Raw genomic sequence first — 18,332 nt, 5'->3', positions numbered from 1 at the left:
TGATTTGAGTTCGGGAAAAACGCAGGGAAAACCCAGATTTTCTGGGCTCGCGAAGGAGCGTCGCGGCGCTGTTCTAGCGCACCGCGGCGCAAGGCTGTTTCTGGGCGGTGTGTGTGCTCTCTGACTTGCTGGGCGTCGCGGCCCTATAGGGCAGCGCCGCGGCGCTAGGCCAATTTCAGGATGTTAGAATTTGCAATTTTGAGCCTTTGCTCCGGGGGTTCAAGGGATGTCTTCGGTGCATTGTTTTAGGGATTTGGGGGTTCCGAGAGTGTGGGATTGGTTCCGGGGAGGTAGCTTTGGATTGATTAGTGACAAAGGATGTTTCATTTGTGTTGTGATTAGGACTTTGGAGAGACTCGGGGTAGAGGACCGTGCTCGCGGCTTCGTGGCATCGGAAACCAGTGAATTGAAAGGTAAGAAAACTGCACCCGATTGTATGATTGTGATGGGACTAAGTGCTCCCAAAAGTTACATCGTGTCAACGTTGGTATTACGCCATGGGACATGTGAAAGCGGTCTAAGAGTACCATACATGTTTTTAGCGCACAGGGCGCGAATTGGCCGCTGGGTGCCAAGAACAACGGGATAACAGAGGGAGCAGCCTGAGGGCGCTACCCCTGGTTATCGTTTGTGAATTGCGAATGTTATGAACTGAAATGTCTAGTATGTGGAATACTTGATTATTTTGACTGATGATATATCTGAGTTTATGTGATGCTATGTGAGATGTTGACTTGTCTATTAGTTGCTCATGCTCTGTCATTGTTGTGTTTTCTTGCTGGGCCTTGACTCACGGGTGCTACGTGGTGCAGGTAAAGGCAAGGGTAAGTTGGACCAAGCCTGAGGTGGAGAGCTCCGAGGTGAAATGTACATAGCCAGCGGTTCGACTGCCACGGTCGAGGAGTGGACCAGGGCAGGGATCACCTAACTACTAGTTTTGCCTTAGCATGGCCAGTTGTTGTATATAAACCTTGAGTCTTTTGTAAACGGTCTTTGAACCTAATATTTTTGGGATCCCATGTAACAGATAATACTCTTTAATGGAAATGTGGATTTTGAGACCAAAACGCTTTTAACGCTAGTTCCTTAATAGTTTCAATAACACGATTTTATTTAAATGACTTGATTAGCAAGTCTGGCACTTTATAAACACACAGTGTAACGGTCTTGGCTATCCAGGGCGTTACAGCGCCTTACTTGGAGTATCTGACAAAAGGTGTATTACCATTAGATAGAAACAAGGCCAGAACTCTGCAAAGGCAGGCCGCTAGGTACATACTGGTCGATGGTGTTATGTACCGAAGAGGATATTCCATGCCACTACTCAGGTGTGTTACACCAGAAAAAGCTAAGGAACTAATGAAAGAGGTGCATGAAGGCTTCTGTGGGGATCACGCTGGGGGGCAAAGTTTGGCAAAAAAGATTCTAAGGCAAGGTTATTTCTGGCCAACTATGAACGAGGATTCGATGGAATTTGTACGAAGATGTGATAAATGTCAAAGGTTCTCCAAAATTCCACGAGCAGCTCTAAACGAGTTGAAACAGATGCAGAGTCCGTGGCCTTTTGCGGTATGGGGGATAGATTTGATTGGATCCCTGCCAACGGGAAAAGGCGGAGTAAAGTACGCAGTCGTGGCAGTTGATTACTTCACCAAATGGGCCGAAGCTGAACCACTCGCTACCATAACGACCAAGAAAGTTCTTGACTTTGTTATCAAGAACATTGTTTGCTGGTATGGTTTGCCCCGAAAGATAGTTTTAGACAACGGAACCCAATTTGACAGTGACTTATTCACCGACTTCGACGAAAGGCATGGAGTTATTAAAAGCTTTTCTTCAGTTGCGCATCCCCAAGAAAACGGGCGGGTCGAGGCCGTGAATAAAACCCTTAAGGACACCCTGAAGAAGAGGCTCGAAGACACCAAAGGAGCATGGCCAGAACAGCTGCCTGAAGTCCTCTGGTCGTATAGAACGTCTCACCGAACAGCGATAGGTCATACCCCATTTTCCTTAGCCTACGGATATGAGGCTATGTTACCTGTCGAGTTAGATCCCCCCTCACATCGACGCTTAACATACGACCAGGACCAAAATAGCCAACTGATGATGGAGTCCCTAGACTCAATTGACGAGATACGGGAAAAAGCCCAACTCCGAGTTGCTACGTACCAGCAAAAGGTCGCCCGGTACTTTAACTCAAAAGTAAGAGAAAGAAAATTCAACGCCGGTGACTTGGTGCTACGACGAGTTTTCTTGAATACCCGCGACCCCACTGCTGGAGTACTCGGACCTAATTGGGAAGGACCTTACCAGATTGAAGAAGTCCTTCACCTGGGCACCTACAAACTTGCACGCCTAAACAGAGATCTCGTTCCACGTTATTGGAATGGAGAACACCTGCGCAAGTATTATCAGTGAACAATCCTTTTTAAAGGACTGGCTTGTATTAAATTCTACTTTTTACAAGTTTTGCAAAAAGGGTTAGCCACGTTGTATGGCTAATCGCTTATAAATGTAAGATCTTTTTTTTTAAAGATCACTCGTAAAGACATGTTTAGTCCATTTTTAATACGAGATTATAAGGGACTGTGTGCAGCCAGTCATTCTTGCCAACTATTGTAAATTTATTTTTACAAGTATTTGTTCATTACGTGTGTTGTTTTGCTGTATTACAAGTGTTAAATTTTGCAACGAGCAGTAATGTTCGCACAGGTCGTGGTCAAGGCAAGTGACCAAGGACCTAAAGCTCCTCGATCACTTGGGGGGAATATAAGGTACATCGATAGCAAAGCATACCACAAGGTATGTAAACACATGAACAAAACAAGTGAAAGCATGCTACGGTACTTAGCGTATTTTTCAAAATTTATGATTTTGTTAAATCGAACCAAAGTACTATGCTAAGTTCGGTCATGCGAACAGGTATTATAATAAAAGATTATAATATCAAAGGCAAACGTTTACACCGCGAGCATTAGCGCTCGGATGTAAAAATAGAATTAAAAGGAATAAAAACCTTTACACCACGAGCAGTACTGATCGGATGTAATTGTTCAAGCATAAGCAAAAGAGTTGCCCTCGCAGCAATAAAATAAAAAAGATTGTCTTTACAAAAAGACCCGTGGGCCATAAAGCGAAAAACAAGAAAAATAAATATTAATTTTGCTGGGGGGCAGGAGGGTCTTCTGGATTAGGAGCGTTTTGATCAGCCGGAGGTTTAGCCACAGCAGCAGCAGCAGGAGTTTGGGCCTTGGCTTTCTCTTCTGCCTCCAGCCAAGCAACACACTGCGTCATCAGCATCTCTTGCAACTGCTTGGAGAGATAGCTAATGTCTGCCTCCCGATTGTGCTTCCAGAAGTCATAGAAGCAAAGGAAGGTGGCTTCCTTATACTTATTCAGAGTTTTAACTCTGTCCTCCTCAAGCTCGCGCACCCGTTCCTCAAGCTTCTTTACCTCATCCCTGCTGGCGGTCAGATCGAGTGTGAGCTGCTTGCACTCTTGGGTGTTGAGTTTGTAGTTCTCCTTCCATTTGTGCCGCTCTTCGATGGCTTTGTTCCGGGCCGCTTCACTCTCCTGAAGCTCTCGAGTAAGAGTGGATTGATCCTCGCATAGCTGCTCGTTCAGCTTAACCAGCTCCTTGTTCTCCTTGAGAAGCTTGGTCTTCTCATCCTCAAGCGCTTGCGTAGCCTGGACAAGCCTGGAGTCAAAGTTCCTCTCTTGAGAAACCATCGCCCCAGCTCGGCGCCAGCTAGCAGTCAAGGACAAAAACCCCTGAAGAAAAAATGAGTTAAGAAAGGAAATTTAGCATAAATGAAAAAGTAGCGAAAGACGACTTACACTGGCTATCTCGTTCAGCCCTTTGTTAATGATTTCGTTAATGTCCATCGTGGCAGTGTCAGTGATGGCGACCTGGGAGCGCTTATGCTTGGAGAGCCGATATAATCTCTCCCTGGCCATGCCAACTATGTGGTTGGGCAGGGAGACTTCAGACAAGTGGTTCGTGGTCTCTTTGTCTACGACCTTTGAGGAAAACCGAGGATCAGCAGGCGTGGGAGTTTGCTGCTCGTGGGCAGGCGGATGTGTTAAGTTCTCTTTGGAGGGGGCGTCGGTGGGAGCATCTTCTATTCGGGCCTTCTTCGAAGGGGTCTTGCTACTTTTCCCACGAGCTCTTTTGCTGTCCTTCTTCGGGACAGAAGCTTCGGCAGCTGCTTGGTAGTGTGCAAAGAAGTCCCCGGGGTCCATGCCTGCACAAACGATGAGATTAAAGGGTCGCAGAGAAACAAAGGTTAGAATATAAGAGATGCAAAAGTAAGGTACCCGAGCTACACCTACTGGTCGGAACATTATCTACTGAACTACCTAGTTCCTGGAAGAAATCTGAATTTAAAGAAGGAGCGTTCCTAAAATTTCCGTCCCCATCAAATAGGTGGATGGGAATTGGCAAGTTATTTAAAAACGAGAATGGTGTACCGTATACATCCGACGAGTCGTCAGACTGTTCAGCAGGCTCTGCAGCCTTTTGTTTCCCCTTGCCCTTGGGGACCGACGGTTCTGCTGCTCGGTGGGGAGAAGCAGGTTCCCGGATTGTAACCCCAGTTGGCCTCCTCCTAGGAGGAGGTGACTGAGGTTGCTACTCGGGACCCTGCTCGCGTCCCACGCCAGCATGGACACCACCCACCGCAAGTTCGCTGGTCGCAGGAGGGGAGCCCTTAAGGCCAGCCAACCTAAGGTTAGCCTCAGTGACCAAGTTTTTCACACTCTTACCAGCATTGGACATACTGGCTAAGAGCGCTGCCCTCAACTCTATTCCTGGAGTAGGGGTCGGGCGCAACCATGGACCTGGAGTACAGTGGAATAGTAGAGTATTATGACAAGAGAAAATTTAAAGGGCAAGAACTACTGGTTTAAGGCTTGTTATTCCCCTTACCTCCTCGTGCGAATGCCAGGTTGTCCGCAACAATGTCAGGTGTGAGAAAGTATTCCAGATGATACTTCCCCACATTGGAGATATGGGTGGTCTCGGACAGAAACGTGCGTCCGGTCTCCTGATGGCATAAATGGAAGAACCCCGTACCGTCTTGGTTGGGGTGGGACTTAAGGTCAAATAGATAATTGACCTCATGAGGAGAGGGGATTGGCCATTTATTGAGTTTGTAAAGGATATAGAGCGCGGTTAGCATCCTATATCCGTTCGGTGTAATCTGAAAAGGGGCCACCCGAAGTAATTAGCCACCCCTTGGAAAAATGAATGCAGAGGCAAGGTGGCACCCACCTCAATATGGTATCTCGACCAGGCGCTATAAGCCCCCCCTGGCAGGTTGGCTCGCTGGTCGATGGAAGGTCTGACTAGGGTCACCCCCGTCAGATTGTACTTAGTTAAATAATTGGAGACCATGCGAATGGTCACCATGCTTAGAGATACCACGTGCCACTCAACATCCGGCTGGTCGGAATGACGAGGACGGGCACGTGCTTGAACTTCAGTCTCAGGAAAGAATTCTCCTCGACCACTGGTCGAGGGGGCATCAGCAAGAGGCTGACTGGGAGAAGGGTTGCGTCTTTTTCTGGCCTTGGTTTTTGTTCTGGCCATTTTCTGGGTAAGAGCTGGTGGAGGATTTGGGTTAGAACGTGAAAATGGAATTTCTGGAATCAACGTGGATGGATTCTCTTCGCCTTCGAGCAGCTGGGCTAAGAGTTCGTCTTCGATAGGTCTTTCTCCCCTCCAAGGGTCTTGCATATGAACTGCAAACAGACAATGGAGGAGATAATACACAATCCGCGAAGTAGTGTGGGGAAGCTGGGATAACGTTGCTCGTGCCTAAATAGCCAGCAACATCCTAATCCTATGCTAACTTCAACGTGGGTAAATAAAAAAAAAAAAGCAAGGGGAAGAAGAACATTTTCTGAAAAGAACTTTTTTCAACTCCTAAAGGGCGGGAAATTTTTTTCAGTTATTTTCGTCTAGCTTAAAAGTTGAATCTTTCGACAACCTAACGCCCCAAACCAGAAACTCTATCTATCAAAGTGTTGATCTAACCCATACAAGGTATAAAGACGCACTTCTACAGAATATTAGTCGGTTTATAGCAAAAACCCTAAAAACCCTATTCAAGAACGCAGACATATCAGAGCACAAAAATAGCATGCATGGTGTAGTACAGAGCTTAAAGGATGGAATCCTTACCTGAGAGAAGGAGGAGATTCGTAAGAAAACGAAAACTTGAGGCGGAAGACCTGCGACACGATGTCGGACTGGTTTTCGAAGCTTTGAACATAGGCACGAGTTCTTGAAGATTTTAGCAAAGTTGACGGGTAAAAATTTCTTGAAAGAGAAGAAAGGCCTACTTATAGAGATCGAAGGGACAGCCAAAAGTCAGTAATCATCACTTCCCACTTTCGAAACGTAGGGAAGTGGACAAGCCGTCAGATTGCCTTTTTGGAAACCGAAAAGACTTGATTAGACATAATTATGTCATAGTTTTCGAAAATGCACAGGGATTCTGACAGACGTGGGAAGACGAACGGTTGTTCCCTTAAGTTTCTTTATTACTGGTCGCACTAAACAAACTTGGGGGGCAAATGTTATCCCAAAAATCAGAAGTGAATGACATGGCAGGAATTAATTGCACGTGGCTGACACCTGGCAAAACCTGTGTTTGACTATCGACCAGGAAGATGTTCGGAGTTATGCGATCGGTCTCTTCATACGACCAGTCTGGTCGTTGGCACGTAACACGCGGAGGAAATCTTAGGCAGTTATCATGGAATCCAAAATTCTCTCCCATGATTTCCTGAGTATCCGATTATTTAGGAAATAATATCTGTAACAAATCAATGTAAATCTTCCCTGAGCTTATAAATAGAATAAGAGGGCTCAGGGAAGCGGATCCGATTTTTTTCTCTTTTTCTGACTTCTAAATCGCTAGAGTTTAGAGTTATCATATCAATCACATTGTATTGTTCTTCAGAGGTTAGTGAAACTCATTGAGCCCTAGTTCTTTGATCACTCCTTTGGATCTCACATCAATAACAATCTAAGTGGACGTAGGTTATTACCAGATCCTGGGGCCGAACCACTATAAAATATCGTGTTCTTATTATTTTCGCTATTACATTCTTTTCAACGCATTCATCCACGTCAAGCGTATTTTGACTCCGTGTCAGTTGCCCAAAATCAGGGTCAACACAACCCCACTCGTGGTGGCCGGGTAGGCCAAACATGTACGCGTCGTTCCATGCCCTTCAACTCATGTTAGATCGGCCTTTCCTTTGCCCTTACCTGCACCATAGAGCATCCGTGAGCCAAGGCCCAATAAGAAAACTCACGCACATAGCATACAACAATTCGTTCCAGTAAATGCATAACTTTAAACAAATAACAGATAATTCACATAATGGCCCATTCTGACCCAGGTGCATTACAAGGCATTGGCTTCACGGTCTTCACCGAATGGATGAGTTCAACACCCTATATGGCCATGCCATGGCAGCTTGCATTCAGCATGCTTCTTGTTGATCCCGACCTTTACCGATTACGGCCTTCGCCGACCCCAGCCTTTGCCGATCAGTCATAATTTACACAAACATAGTATAACACTCATAAACACTCACACATAGCATTAAACATAGATAATCGGGCCATGCCCTACTCTACGGGCACAAAAAGTTTTCTTACCTGTGTCCAAAGCTGACTGACTAGTGTAATCCCAAGCACGATGCCCTAACCCCAAGCCTTGGCAGTAAAACCTAGTCACAACACATTAATAATAAACATCCATCAAGGCCTTAACCAATTAGAAACTTTGGAATAATATTCTAGCCTCCGGGACCTCAAATTCTTCTAAATCATGTAGTAGAATCCTTCCCGAGCCCTTAAATTTGAGTTTCCAAGCTTAAAACCCTAATTTGACAAAAAACCCCTATTTGCACTGTGGCACCCCCACCTTTAGAGTTACGACCCTTTACAAGTTAGTGAGCCCAACTCTCAATTCTCTGGACACGCGTCGCGACGTGCCCTGCCCAAAGTTGCGGTGCTGAGGTGATTCAACGAATCCCTTAAGGTCTCTGAGTTCATGCGGGCTGCGGCGCTCAAGAACAGCACTGCGGCACGACCACGCGAACCCAGAATTTTGAGCGTTTTCAGATTTCTAAACCCCCCTAGAAATCGATCCAAACATGTTCTAATGCCAAAATTGAGTCCCAAAATACTTCCACTACACCTAGAGAAGTACATAAACCTGAAAACTTAACTGAAAACCTCACCACAACCTAACTTAATCTCTTGAGTTCAAAACTCCCAAAACACTAAAAAATCAGCCCCAAAACATAATTAAATCAAGGTTAGAGCTTACCCAACTACGAAACTACCTTAGACTTCCTCCTAGATTGATTTCCCCAAGACCCCAGCCTCAAATCCTCAATTTCTAAGCAAATTTCTTCAAAGTTCTCAAAGCTCTTCCAAGCACCAAGAGAGAGAGAATAATAGTGGGAGAGAGATAGAGAGGTCAGCTAAGAATGTTCTGTTTTTTTTTCGTAATTGTTCTGATGAGATAAGTCTAAACAAGTCTACCCCTTAGCCTCAAAATGACCAAATTACCCCCAAGGTCAATCCTAACCCTTTAATACCACCAAGGGTAAATTCTTCATTTTTCACATACCGCTTATTCCTCAAGTATTCATATAGATCCCAAATTAATCCTGGCATACCCAAATAACCGCTAAAACCTTGAACATGCGCTACATTCCAAAAATACCCCCTAGGTTCACCCCGAGCTGGGTATTCGACCCCGTTGTGACTATGCTGCTATTCCGCTCCCTAGAATTGTCTTGGATCACACATCACAAATATATCTCCACAATATTGTGGTCTCAGTCATAACACACGCATAATTTACATTTATGCCCTCGACGGGCCAAAATTAATAATACGCCTTTATTAACACGAATGAGCCCACACACATGTTTCATTCACCTAAACATGCATATCTAGTCATACAATAATTTTATTCAAGTAACACATAAATCACAATTAACCACGTAGTAACACAATTAATTTAATTATTGCCCTCCCAGCACGCTAATCAAGGCACTAAGCCTTCTTAGCAGACTTGGGGCATTACAACTATCCCATCCTTATAGAAATTTCGTCCTCAAAATTTACCTGAATAGCTTAGGATATTGATCTCGCATATCAGACTCAAGCTCCCAAGTTGCCTTTTCTACCTTGTTGTTTCTCCACAGCACTTTCACCAAGGAAATGGTCTTGTTCCGCAAGACTTTATCTTTCTGGTATAGGATCTGAACCAGTTTCACCTCATTAGACGAATCTTGATCCATCTCTAGGTTTTCATAACTCAACACATGTGTAGAATCTGATACATAATTTGGGTGTTAGGAGTGTGTCCTAGAAGCATGTAAAAGACATTTGTTTTTTCGTTGAATAAATAAATTCAATGGTTTATTATTAGTGTTATATTTAGATTGTTAAATTATTGTTTGAATAATTTTGTAAATATCAGAAAAATTCCATATTCATTATTGAGGATGTGATCTTGTATTAGTACAAGAAAATTAAGATCACATGAATGAATAAAAATAGTCAACAACAACAAATTAAAGTTATGGAATTCTTTAATTGGAGTTGTAAGTACGGTTTACTGAGTATCATAATGATACAAATAATCTAGATTCAAATTATTGATGTGGTAAGACATCTCGGTAAATGTGCTTTATATAATATGATTATATATGACATGGAGCGATATGAATTAAAGTATTTATCCAAAAACCATTTAACAATAAAGACTTGTAATTCATATCATAACTGATGATCATTTATAGATCAACCTAAATCCTGAGTGTTCATGAACTCCTGTTCATGTTTATTAAATCTTTTGATTCATTTCTTAAGTTCTTTTCAAAGAATGAGGCTAATGACTTTTGTTTTGGAGATTTAATATCTTGGATGGCTGGGAACATGTATCAACAATGCGGAATCTAATCTTTCCTAACAGATCGTATATTAGTTCCCTTAAGGGTTAATTCTGGAACTGAATGATTTTGAGCTCAAATCTATAATTAGATTATAGATTAATTATTCACTAGTGAATTAATGGTACTTATGGAATAAGAAGTAAATTAGAAAGGTAAAATGGTAACTCTTCCATTCTAATTTATGAACTAATTAATTAGAGGGTTGAACTATTGTAAGATGGTTATATCAATGGACGACTTAAGAAAAGATTTCTGTAAAAGTATATCTATAACATAAAGAGTGCAATTATGAATTTATAGTAGAGTAATATCAGAATTAATAAATTAACTATTATAATTAAAGAGTTTAATTATTTAGTTTCAATTTATTGGAGCTTAATGTTATAGGCCCATGGTCCCCGAAATGGCTCAAATAAACACTAACAAAGGTAAATACAAAAAATGGGCAAAAAGGACTTATGTGATAAGTAAAATATTTTTCTATGTATCAAACATAATTATTGTATAATTATGTGTAATTAATTAATTAATTATTTGATTTAACAAAAATATAATTAATTTTGAATTAATTTATTTTTGAGATTTTTGGTATTTAAATAATAATAAAAATTGGGAAAAATCACATGCCATCACTGGCATGTGGTACACGTGTAGCACAGTGCACAGTCACTATGCTACACGCATAAGAGACTGAGCAGTTTCTTGGTTCTGCAATTTTAGTTATTTAAATATTAAATAAATAATGAGATATTGTAATATGATTAAAATATTATTATTTAAACAAAAATCTGATAACTGATTAGTTATTTTCAAATTGTTTAAAATAACTAAGATTTTATTTTAATATATTTGATATATTAAATATAGGATATCAGTTTTTCAGAACGTAACTTTTCACGGATAGAAAAATATCTAGAAATCTCTCTCAGAGAAAGAGAACAGTGAAATATACAAAAGTCATTGTTCTTTACAATACCTAGGTCCAAACTTTATCAGATCTCATGTGTTGAGAACATCTGATAAATAGATTTTGCCTATTATTTGTATAGCGAGCCCACACTCGTTCTTTGTGTGCTGAGAACATTTTGGAAGATCTTGGTGTGAGATCTCAAGGATTTTTGCATACAAAAAGATAGCAGCAAGGAAGGACCTGAGGTAATTTTTCTATTCATGTCTTTGATTCAATATATATATGCATGTGAAGAAGTAGATCTAGAAATCTTATGGGATTAAATTTACAATTTGATTGTTGTTCCGCTGCGTATAATCTCTGATTTGATCAATAAAAACCAACATTGGGAGCATGGACACATGAAATACATTGTGAACCCCTGATAAAGCTGGATGCATATCCAATGTGTAAGCTACCTCTCCAACCCGTTCTAGAAGCGAACAAACCTTGGACTTAACTTGCCTTTCACTCCAAATCGTTTCATCCCTCTCAAAGGAGAAACTCTGAGAAACACATTATCACCGACTTGAAAATATACACTCCTGTGTTTCATGTCTGAGTAACTCTTCTGTCTAGTCTACGTGGCGAGCATCTGAGCTCTAATCTTCTCAATTGCCTCATTGGTCCTCTGAATGGCCTCAGAACCTAAGTACTTCCTCTCACCTGTCTCATCCCAATGAATGGGTGATCTACACTTCCTCCTATACAACATTTCATACATAGCCACTCCAATAGTCGCCCGATAGTTGTTATTATAAGAAAACTCAATCAAAGGGAGATACTTACTCCAAGATCCCCCAAAGTCCAGCACACAGGCCCGTAGCATATCCTCCAGTATCTGAATTTTCCTCTCAGGCTCTCCATCCGTCTAAGGATGATAGGTGATATTGAACTGCAACTACGTGCCCGTAACCTTCAGCAAGCTCTCCCAAAACGTAGAGGTGAAGGTGGGATCCCTGTCATATACTATAGACCTCGGAGCCCCATTGAGTTGCATGATCACCTTTACATACAACTCAGTGTACTGCTCCACCATATAAGTCATTTTAACAGGAAAGAAGTGGGCTGATTTGGTGTACCTATCAACAATCACCCACATAGAATCATGATGCCCCACTTTCCTCGACAATACAACCACGAAGTCCATAGTGATATCCTCCCACTTCCACTCTGGATTCCATAAAGGGTGCAGCAACCCTACTAGCCTTTGATGTTAGGCCTTCACCTGGTGATAGGTTAAACACTTGGCCACATAATCCACCACATCCTTCTTCATTCCTGGCCACCAATACAAAGTCCTTAGATCTTGGTACATCTTCGTCATACCCAAATGTAGAGAATAAGGAGTGGTATGAGACTCATCCAGAATTTCTCGCCTAATACCAAAATGCATTGGAGCGCAAATATGACCTTTATACCTCAGTAGATCAATCTTAGAAATAGAAAAGTCTCTAGCCAGTCTAGCTAAGATATCCTCACTGTGTCTTATCAACTATGGATCCTCCTTCTGTGCTTCTCTAATTCTCTCAAGGAGTGTGGACTGAAGAGTGATGTTGGCTAGCAGGCCAACTACCAATTCAATTCCCGCTCTCATCATCTTTTCAGCTAACATTTCTTATATTTGTCTCAAACTGAACAACTGCCCTGGGCCCCTCCAACTCAGCGTCACCCACCACATTGGCCTTTCCTGGGTGGTACAAGACCTGACAATCGTAGTCCTTCACTAACTACATCCAACTCCTTTGGTGCATATTCAAATCCTTATGGGTAAAGAAATACTTAAAGCTTTTATGGCCGGTGCATATCTCACAGTTCTCTCCATACAGATAATGCCCCCATACCTTCAGTGCGAATACCACCGCTGCAAGTTCCAGATCGTGAGTAGGATACATCTTCTCATACTCCTTCAGCTGTCTAGACGAGTAGGCTATCACCTTCCCATATTGCATCAATACACACCCCAAACCCTTCCTCCAAGCATCACAGTAGACTACAAACTTTTCTCTGTCTGATGGAAGACTCAATACCGGAGCGGTGATAAGTAGCTGTTTCAACTCCTTGAAATTGTTCTCACACCTATCTATCCAGATATACTTGGTCTTCTTACGTGTCAACTCAGTCAATAGTTTGCTATTCTAGAGAGTCCCTCAACAAACCACCAATAGCACCCACTAATCCCAAGAAGCTCCTAACCTCTGGTACACTGCTGGACCTGGGCCAATCTCTCACTGCCTCAATCTTGGTTAGGTCCACCAGAATCTCCTCCTTACTTACAATGTGGCCCAGAAATGCCACGTGGGGCAACCAAAACTCATATTTACTAAACTTAGCATATATCCTATGCTCTCTCAGCTGTTGTAGTACCAAACGGAGATGTTGCTCGTGCTCTGTCTCTGACTGGGAGTACACCAGTATATCATCGATTAATACGATCACAAACTTACCAAAGTAATCCCTGAAGACCCTATTCATCAAGTCCATGAAGGTTGCTTACGCATTGGTTAATCCAAAGGATATGACCAGAAATTCATAATGTCCATACCTCGTATGGAATGCGATCTTTGGGATGTCCTCCTCTCTAATCCTTAACTGATGGTAGCCAGAATGAAGGTCGATCTTAGAGAACACCGCCTTCCCTTGTAGTTGGTCAAATAAGTCATCGATCCTGGGCAGTGGATACTTATTCTTAATAGTCAAATTATTCATCTCTCTGTAATCGATGCACATTCTTAAGGATCCATCCTTCTTCTTGACAAACAACACAAGAGCACGCCATGGTGAAAAGTTGGATCTGATGAATCCTAGATAGAGTAATTTCTGCAACTGAATCTTCAGTTCCATTAATTCTGCTGGAGCCATTCTATAAGGTGTCTTTGATACTTTCTCCGCCTCTGGCACCAACTCTATAAGGTATCCACTATGTTCGCTAGGAATCTTATGCAACCTTCTTACAATAGGTCTCTATCCTTTAGTGCAGAGATCATAGGCACTCATAGTCCACTCATTGTCCCCACAAACACAAAGTGTTCCTCCCCTTCCAGTTCAAAGGTCACCATCCGTCGCTTGCAATCTATCGTCGCCCCACACTTTGATAACCAATCCATCCCCAGAATCATATCAAAGTCATCTATTGCCAATTCGATCAGATCCATAGAAAACTCCCTACTGTTTATCTCTACTGGTAATGCTTTAACCCACCTACTAGAGACTGCCGATTCCCTAGCTGGCAACAAAGTCCTGAATCCCCTAGCATACATATCACTTGGTCTACACAAACGGTCTATCACCTGTCATGATCGAGCTCTTGAGTCAATCAATGCAATAAATGATGAACCAGCACTAGAAATCTTACCTTTCACGACCGAGGGACTAGCCTCTAGCTCAGTCTGGGTCAAAGTGAACACTTTGGCTAGAGTGAGGCTGTCAGTCCTCTTTGGTTCCTCCTTTCTGGCTTGTGGGCAGTCCTTTCTCAAGTGACTAACACTCCCACAGATGAAGCATGCTCTGACTTTGCACTCCCTCAGATGTCGTTGCATGCACTATGGACACTCTGGGAAGCTTCTCTAGTTCTCTCACCCGTCCTAATGGCCACCAAAAGCACCTCGTGCCCTCCTATTTGGACCACGAGGAACAAAAGAATCTATGTCCTTTCTCTTCTTCATACTGGGGCCACTACCTCGGATAGAACCAGAGAAATGAGGCACCGCCCTCTGAGCATCATGCCTTTCGGTACCTTCTCTCCATATTTGATCTTCAGCCCCCTCAGCTGTAAGGGCTTTCTCCACTACCTGAGCATAAGTGGTAGTCCTCAGATCCAGTGTTATCTTAACATCATGGGCTATCATCACATTCAATCCATGTACAACAACGACCCCTCCATGCCATATTTCTAGGCACCAATTCTGGCGCGAACTTCGCCAACCGGTCAAACTTTAAAGCATATTTTGTGACAGTCATTCTGTTCTAGGTCAGATTAGTAACTCATCAACCTTTGCAGCTCGGACTGCAACACTGTAATATTTCTCATTGAAAACATCCCTGAATTCATCCAAGGCCATAGTAGTCACATCTCACCTTCGCGACACGACTTCCCACCAGATACGAGCATCATCCTTCAACATGTAGCTGGCACAAGCCACCCTCTCATTTCATTCCACCCTCATGAAATCCAATATGGAAGAAATCATATTCATCCACTGCTATGCCCATAGTGGGCTAGACCACCCTCAAAGGTGGGACGGTGTTGATTTATGAATCTTTCATACAAAGGCCATCACAGGCTGGGCTGGCATTGGTGCCACAGCCTATGGAATCTGTAACCCAGCATCCTGAGGAGGGGCCTACTGCCTCAGTTCTCAAAGTTCATCTTTAGTTCACTAAAGTCTAGCTTGCATTTTTGCAAACATTTATTGCCAGATTTGTGGGGCTGGTGGAGGGTCCTAACCCTGATTGTCATCTTCAGCCATATTGCCGCGAAGTCCAATTGATCATCGGGCATAACTTCAATATGCCTGCAATCAATGACGTCGCACATCAGGCACAATAACAGTCTCCAAAAACCACCTCCCAGTCCTATCAATCAACCACAAACATTAAATCAACACAATGTACGCATAGCATAAACCCATAGCAATCAAAGGGGCCATGCCCTAACATCATAAACATATTCATCATGCTCTATCTATATCAATTAGGAAAATAAGGCAATTTAGTTAAACAATTAAACAGATAATTCACTCAATACCCACCAACCCTGAGTCGAGCTTGTCTCTAGCAGTGAGCATACATGTTCAGTCAATCTCCAGGTACCATAAAATTTGGCACGCTTTGTTACCAAGTTGTAACGCCCTACAACCTTAAAGCCGCTACCATGTGATTTTAAAATGTTCCATTACCTCACTAATCAACCTTTTAGATTGAAAAGTGTTATTAAATCGGAATAAAAGCTCATTTACTGAAAATTAAGTATAAAAGGTTTGGACTTTTTTTTTTTTTTGATCAAGAAAGATATATTTCATTAATCACTAACCCAATTACAAACAAAAACCTCCCTCAAAGAGAAGGATCTAACAACATTACAATGAACATAAATTCCTCACAAAGAGTCTCTCATTGGCTGCCATTTTCTTTTGAGAGAAAAAGCTAACTTTATGCACTATATCTCTTTTTATCATATCAACAATAACATTCACCCTAAATGAGTATCCATTAAAAATACAAGAATTCCTGTTTTGCCAAATATGATATAAAGTTGCTGAAAACACCGCGGCCATTACCTCTGACTTCACACCCTTCCTCCTATCTTCAATCCAACAAGTCCAATCTTTGAGCTGAAGAGGCCACTTACAGCCTATCCAAGTTTGAATAATGTGAGTTACCTGTTGTGAACATTTACAAAGAAAAAAAAGATGTTCATGACTCTCTTCAAGTTGACAAAAAACTGGGCAAAGGCTGCTGTCAAGATGCTGAAGCACCTTTTGCAAGTGGTCTTGGGTGAGTAAATTGTCATTTACCGCTTGCCAAATAATAAAACGATGCTTAGGCACACTCATCCTATTCCACACAAAATGATGATACTTGATTTGCTCTTGGAGGATTATTCTTTTATAGAACAAACCAATCTTGAAGTAACCATGACTAGCTGCCGCATCTATGTCCACTTCAGTAAAGGTATCTCTGATATGGCACAGTTTGCGCTAATACCAACTAGAATCAGCTTTAAGTTGATAATTCTAGAAATTTTGACCTCTTAAATAGGCAGTGTTGATCCACTTAACCCACATCGCCTCAGGTTGATGACTAATAGCCCAAATATACTTAGCCTTGTTCCATTTTGTTCCTTCACCAAAACCCAAACCTCCATAAGCTTTAGGCAAGCTGACTTTGGACCAAGAAGCTTGATGGAAGTTACTTCGGGTTCCATTGTTACCCCACAAGAACCACATGCAAAGTTTATCAATCTCCTTGATAACACTTTGAGGGAGCATGAAGATATTCATCCAATAGTTACGCAACCCCAACAGAACAGAATTTATAAGTTGAGTCCTCCCGGCATAAGAGAGGTGCCTACTAGCCCAAGTGTGAAGCCTAAGTTTAATCTTTTTTAGAATAATATCACAATCAGCTGCTTTCCATTTTGTTGGTCTCATTGGAACACCAAGATAATTAAGAGGAAATGTTCCCTCTTTAATCTGTAAAATCTGAAGTAAATGACCCTTTTCTAGGTTCGCAACACCTCCAAAATAGACATGTGATTTGCTGTGATTAGCCTTCAGCCCTGTGCTACTACAGAAGTCCTCAAAGATCTGCTTTACACACTGAATTGAGTCTCTATTTGCCTTACAGAAAATGATTAAATCATCCGCAAAGCAAAGATTTATTATTTTGAGGCTTTTACACAGAGGATGAAACTTGAACTTAGACTGAGTAGCTCCTAGCTGCAGTAAACGGGTGAGATATTCCATTACCAGGACAAACAATAATGGAGAAATAGGGTCTCCTTGGCGCAGACCCTTAACACCTTGAAATCCCCCCTGCAATCTCCCATTCATCATAAGTACATAGTAGGTGCCACGAAGACAAACCATCACCCAAGCTATGAGCCGGGTAGGAAATCGCAAACTAACCAATAGATCCTCCAAAAAACACCAGTCTACCGTATCATAGGCTTTGCTAAGATCGATCTTCATAGCACACCTCGGGGAAGCACTCCTCCTATTGTAATTTTTAATCAAGTCTTGAAAAATAAGGATATTATGGGCCAGTAATCTCCCTTTAATAAATGCACCTTGATTAGGACTGACTAATTTTGGAAGGACCTCCGAAAGCCTGCTGCATAACATTTTTTAGATGCATTTATAGATTATGTTACAGCAGACTATGGGCCTGTAGTCAATAGCACTGCACGACATTTCTGTTTTAGGAACCATAGCTAGGACAGTTTTGTTCAGATCAGCAGGAATTTTTCCAGAGTTGAAAAACTCAAGAATGGCTTCAAATATTTCAGCACCTATGTCCTGCCACATAGCCTTATAAAATTCAGAGCCAAAGCCATCAGGCCTTGGACTCTTAGTACCAGGAATGCTGAATAAAGCCTTCCTAACATCTGATTTTCGAAATTTCCTGATGAGCTGCAGCTGCATCTCATTGTCTAAACAGGGACCAAGCCCAATGCAGTGAGTATTAATACTATTTGTTGCTGTGCTGGTGCTTCGCATATATCCATGGAAATGGTCCAGAAAATGAGTAACAACTTGACTGTAGTCATCAATAATAACTCCCTGTTTATTCTGAAAGAACATAATTCTATTCTCCTCTCTTCTTTTTTTAATACACGCATGAAAGTAAGAGTTGTTGTCATCTCCCTTCTGCAGCCAAGTGATTTTAC

At 42.0% G+C, this 18,332-nt stretch overlaps 1 protein-coding gene across 1 annotated transcript; it reads right to left on the bottom strand.

The window, feature by feature from the left end:
* Positions 1 to 11,843: 11,843 nt before the first annotated feature.
* LOC133796215 (uncharacterized) lies at positions 11,844 to 17,634 on the bottom strand. The gene is made up of 5 exons (XM_062233692.1): positions 16,727 to 17,634; positions 16,420 to 16,621; positions 16,222 to 16,323; positions 14,042 to 14,232; positions 11,844 to 12,024 (listed from the first exon to the last, which is right to left on the bottom strand). Exons 1-5 carry the CDS (start codon positions 17,632 to 17,634, stop codon positions 11,844 to 11,846), a joined length of 1,584 nt encoding a protein of 527 aa, XP_062089676.1.
* Positions 17,635 to 18,332: the final 698 nt, after the last annotated feature.

The sequence above is a fragment of the Humulus lupulus genome, chromosome 8 (genome assembly GCF_963169125.1).
Source record: "Humulus lupulus chromosome 8, drHumLupu1.1, whole genome shotgun sequence".
NCBI classification, from domain to species: Eukaryota; Viridiplantae; Streptophyta; class Magnoliopsida; order Rosales; family Cannabaceae; genus Humulus; species Humulus lupulus.
The sequence above is the reverse complement of the archived record's forward strand: the minus strand, read 5'-3'. Positions and strand labels throughout refer to the sequence as shown.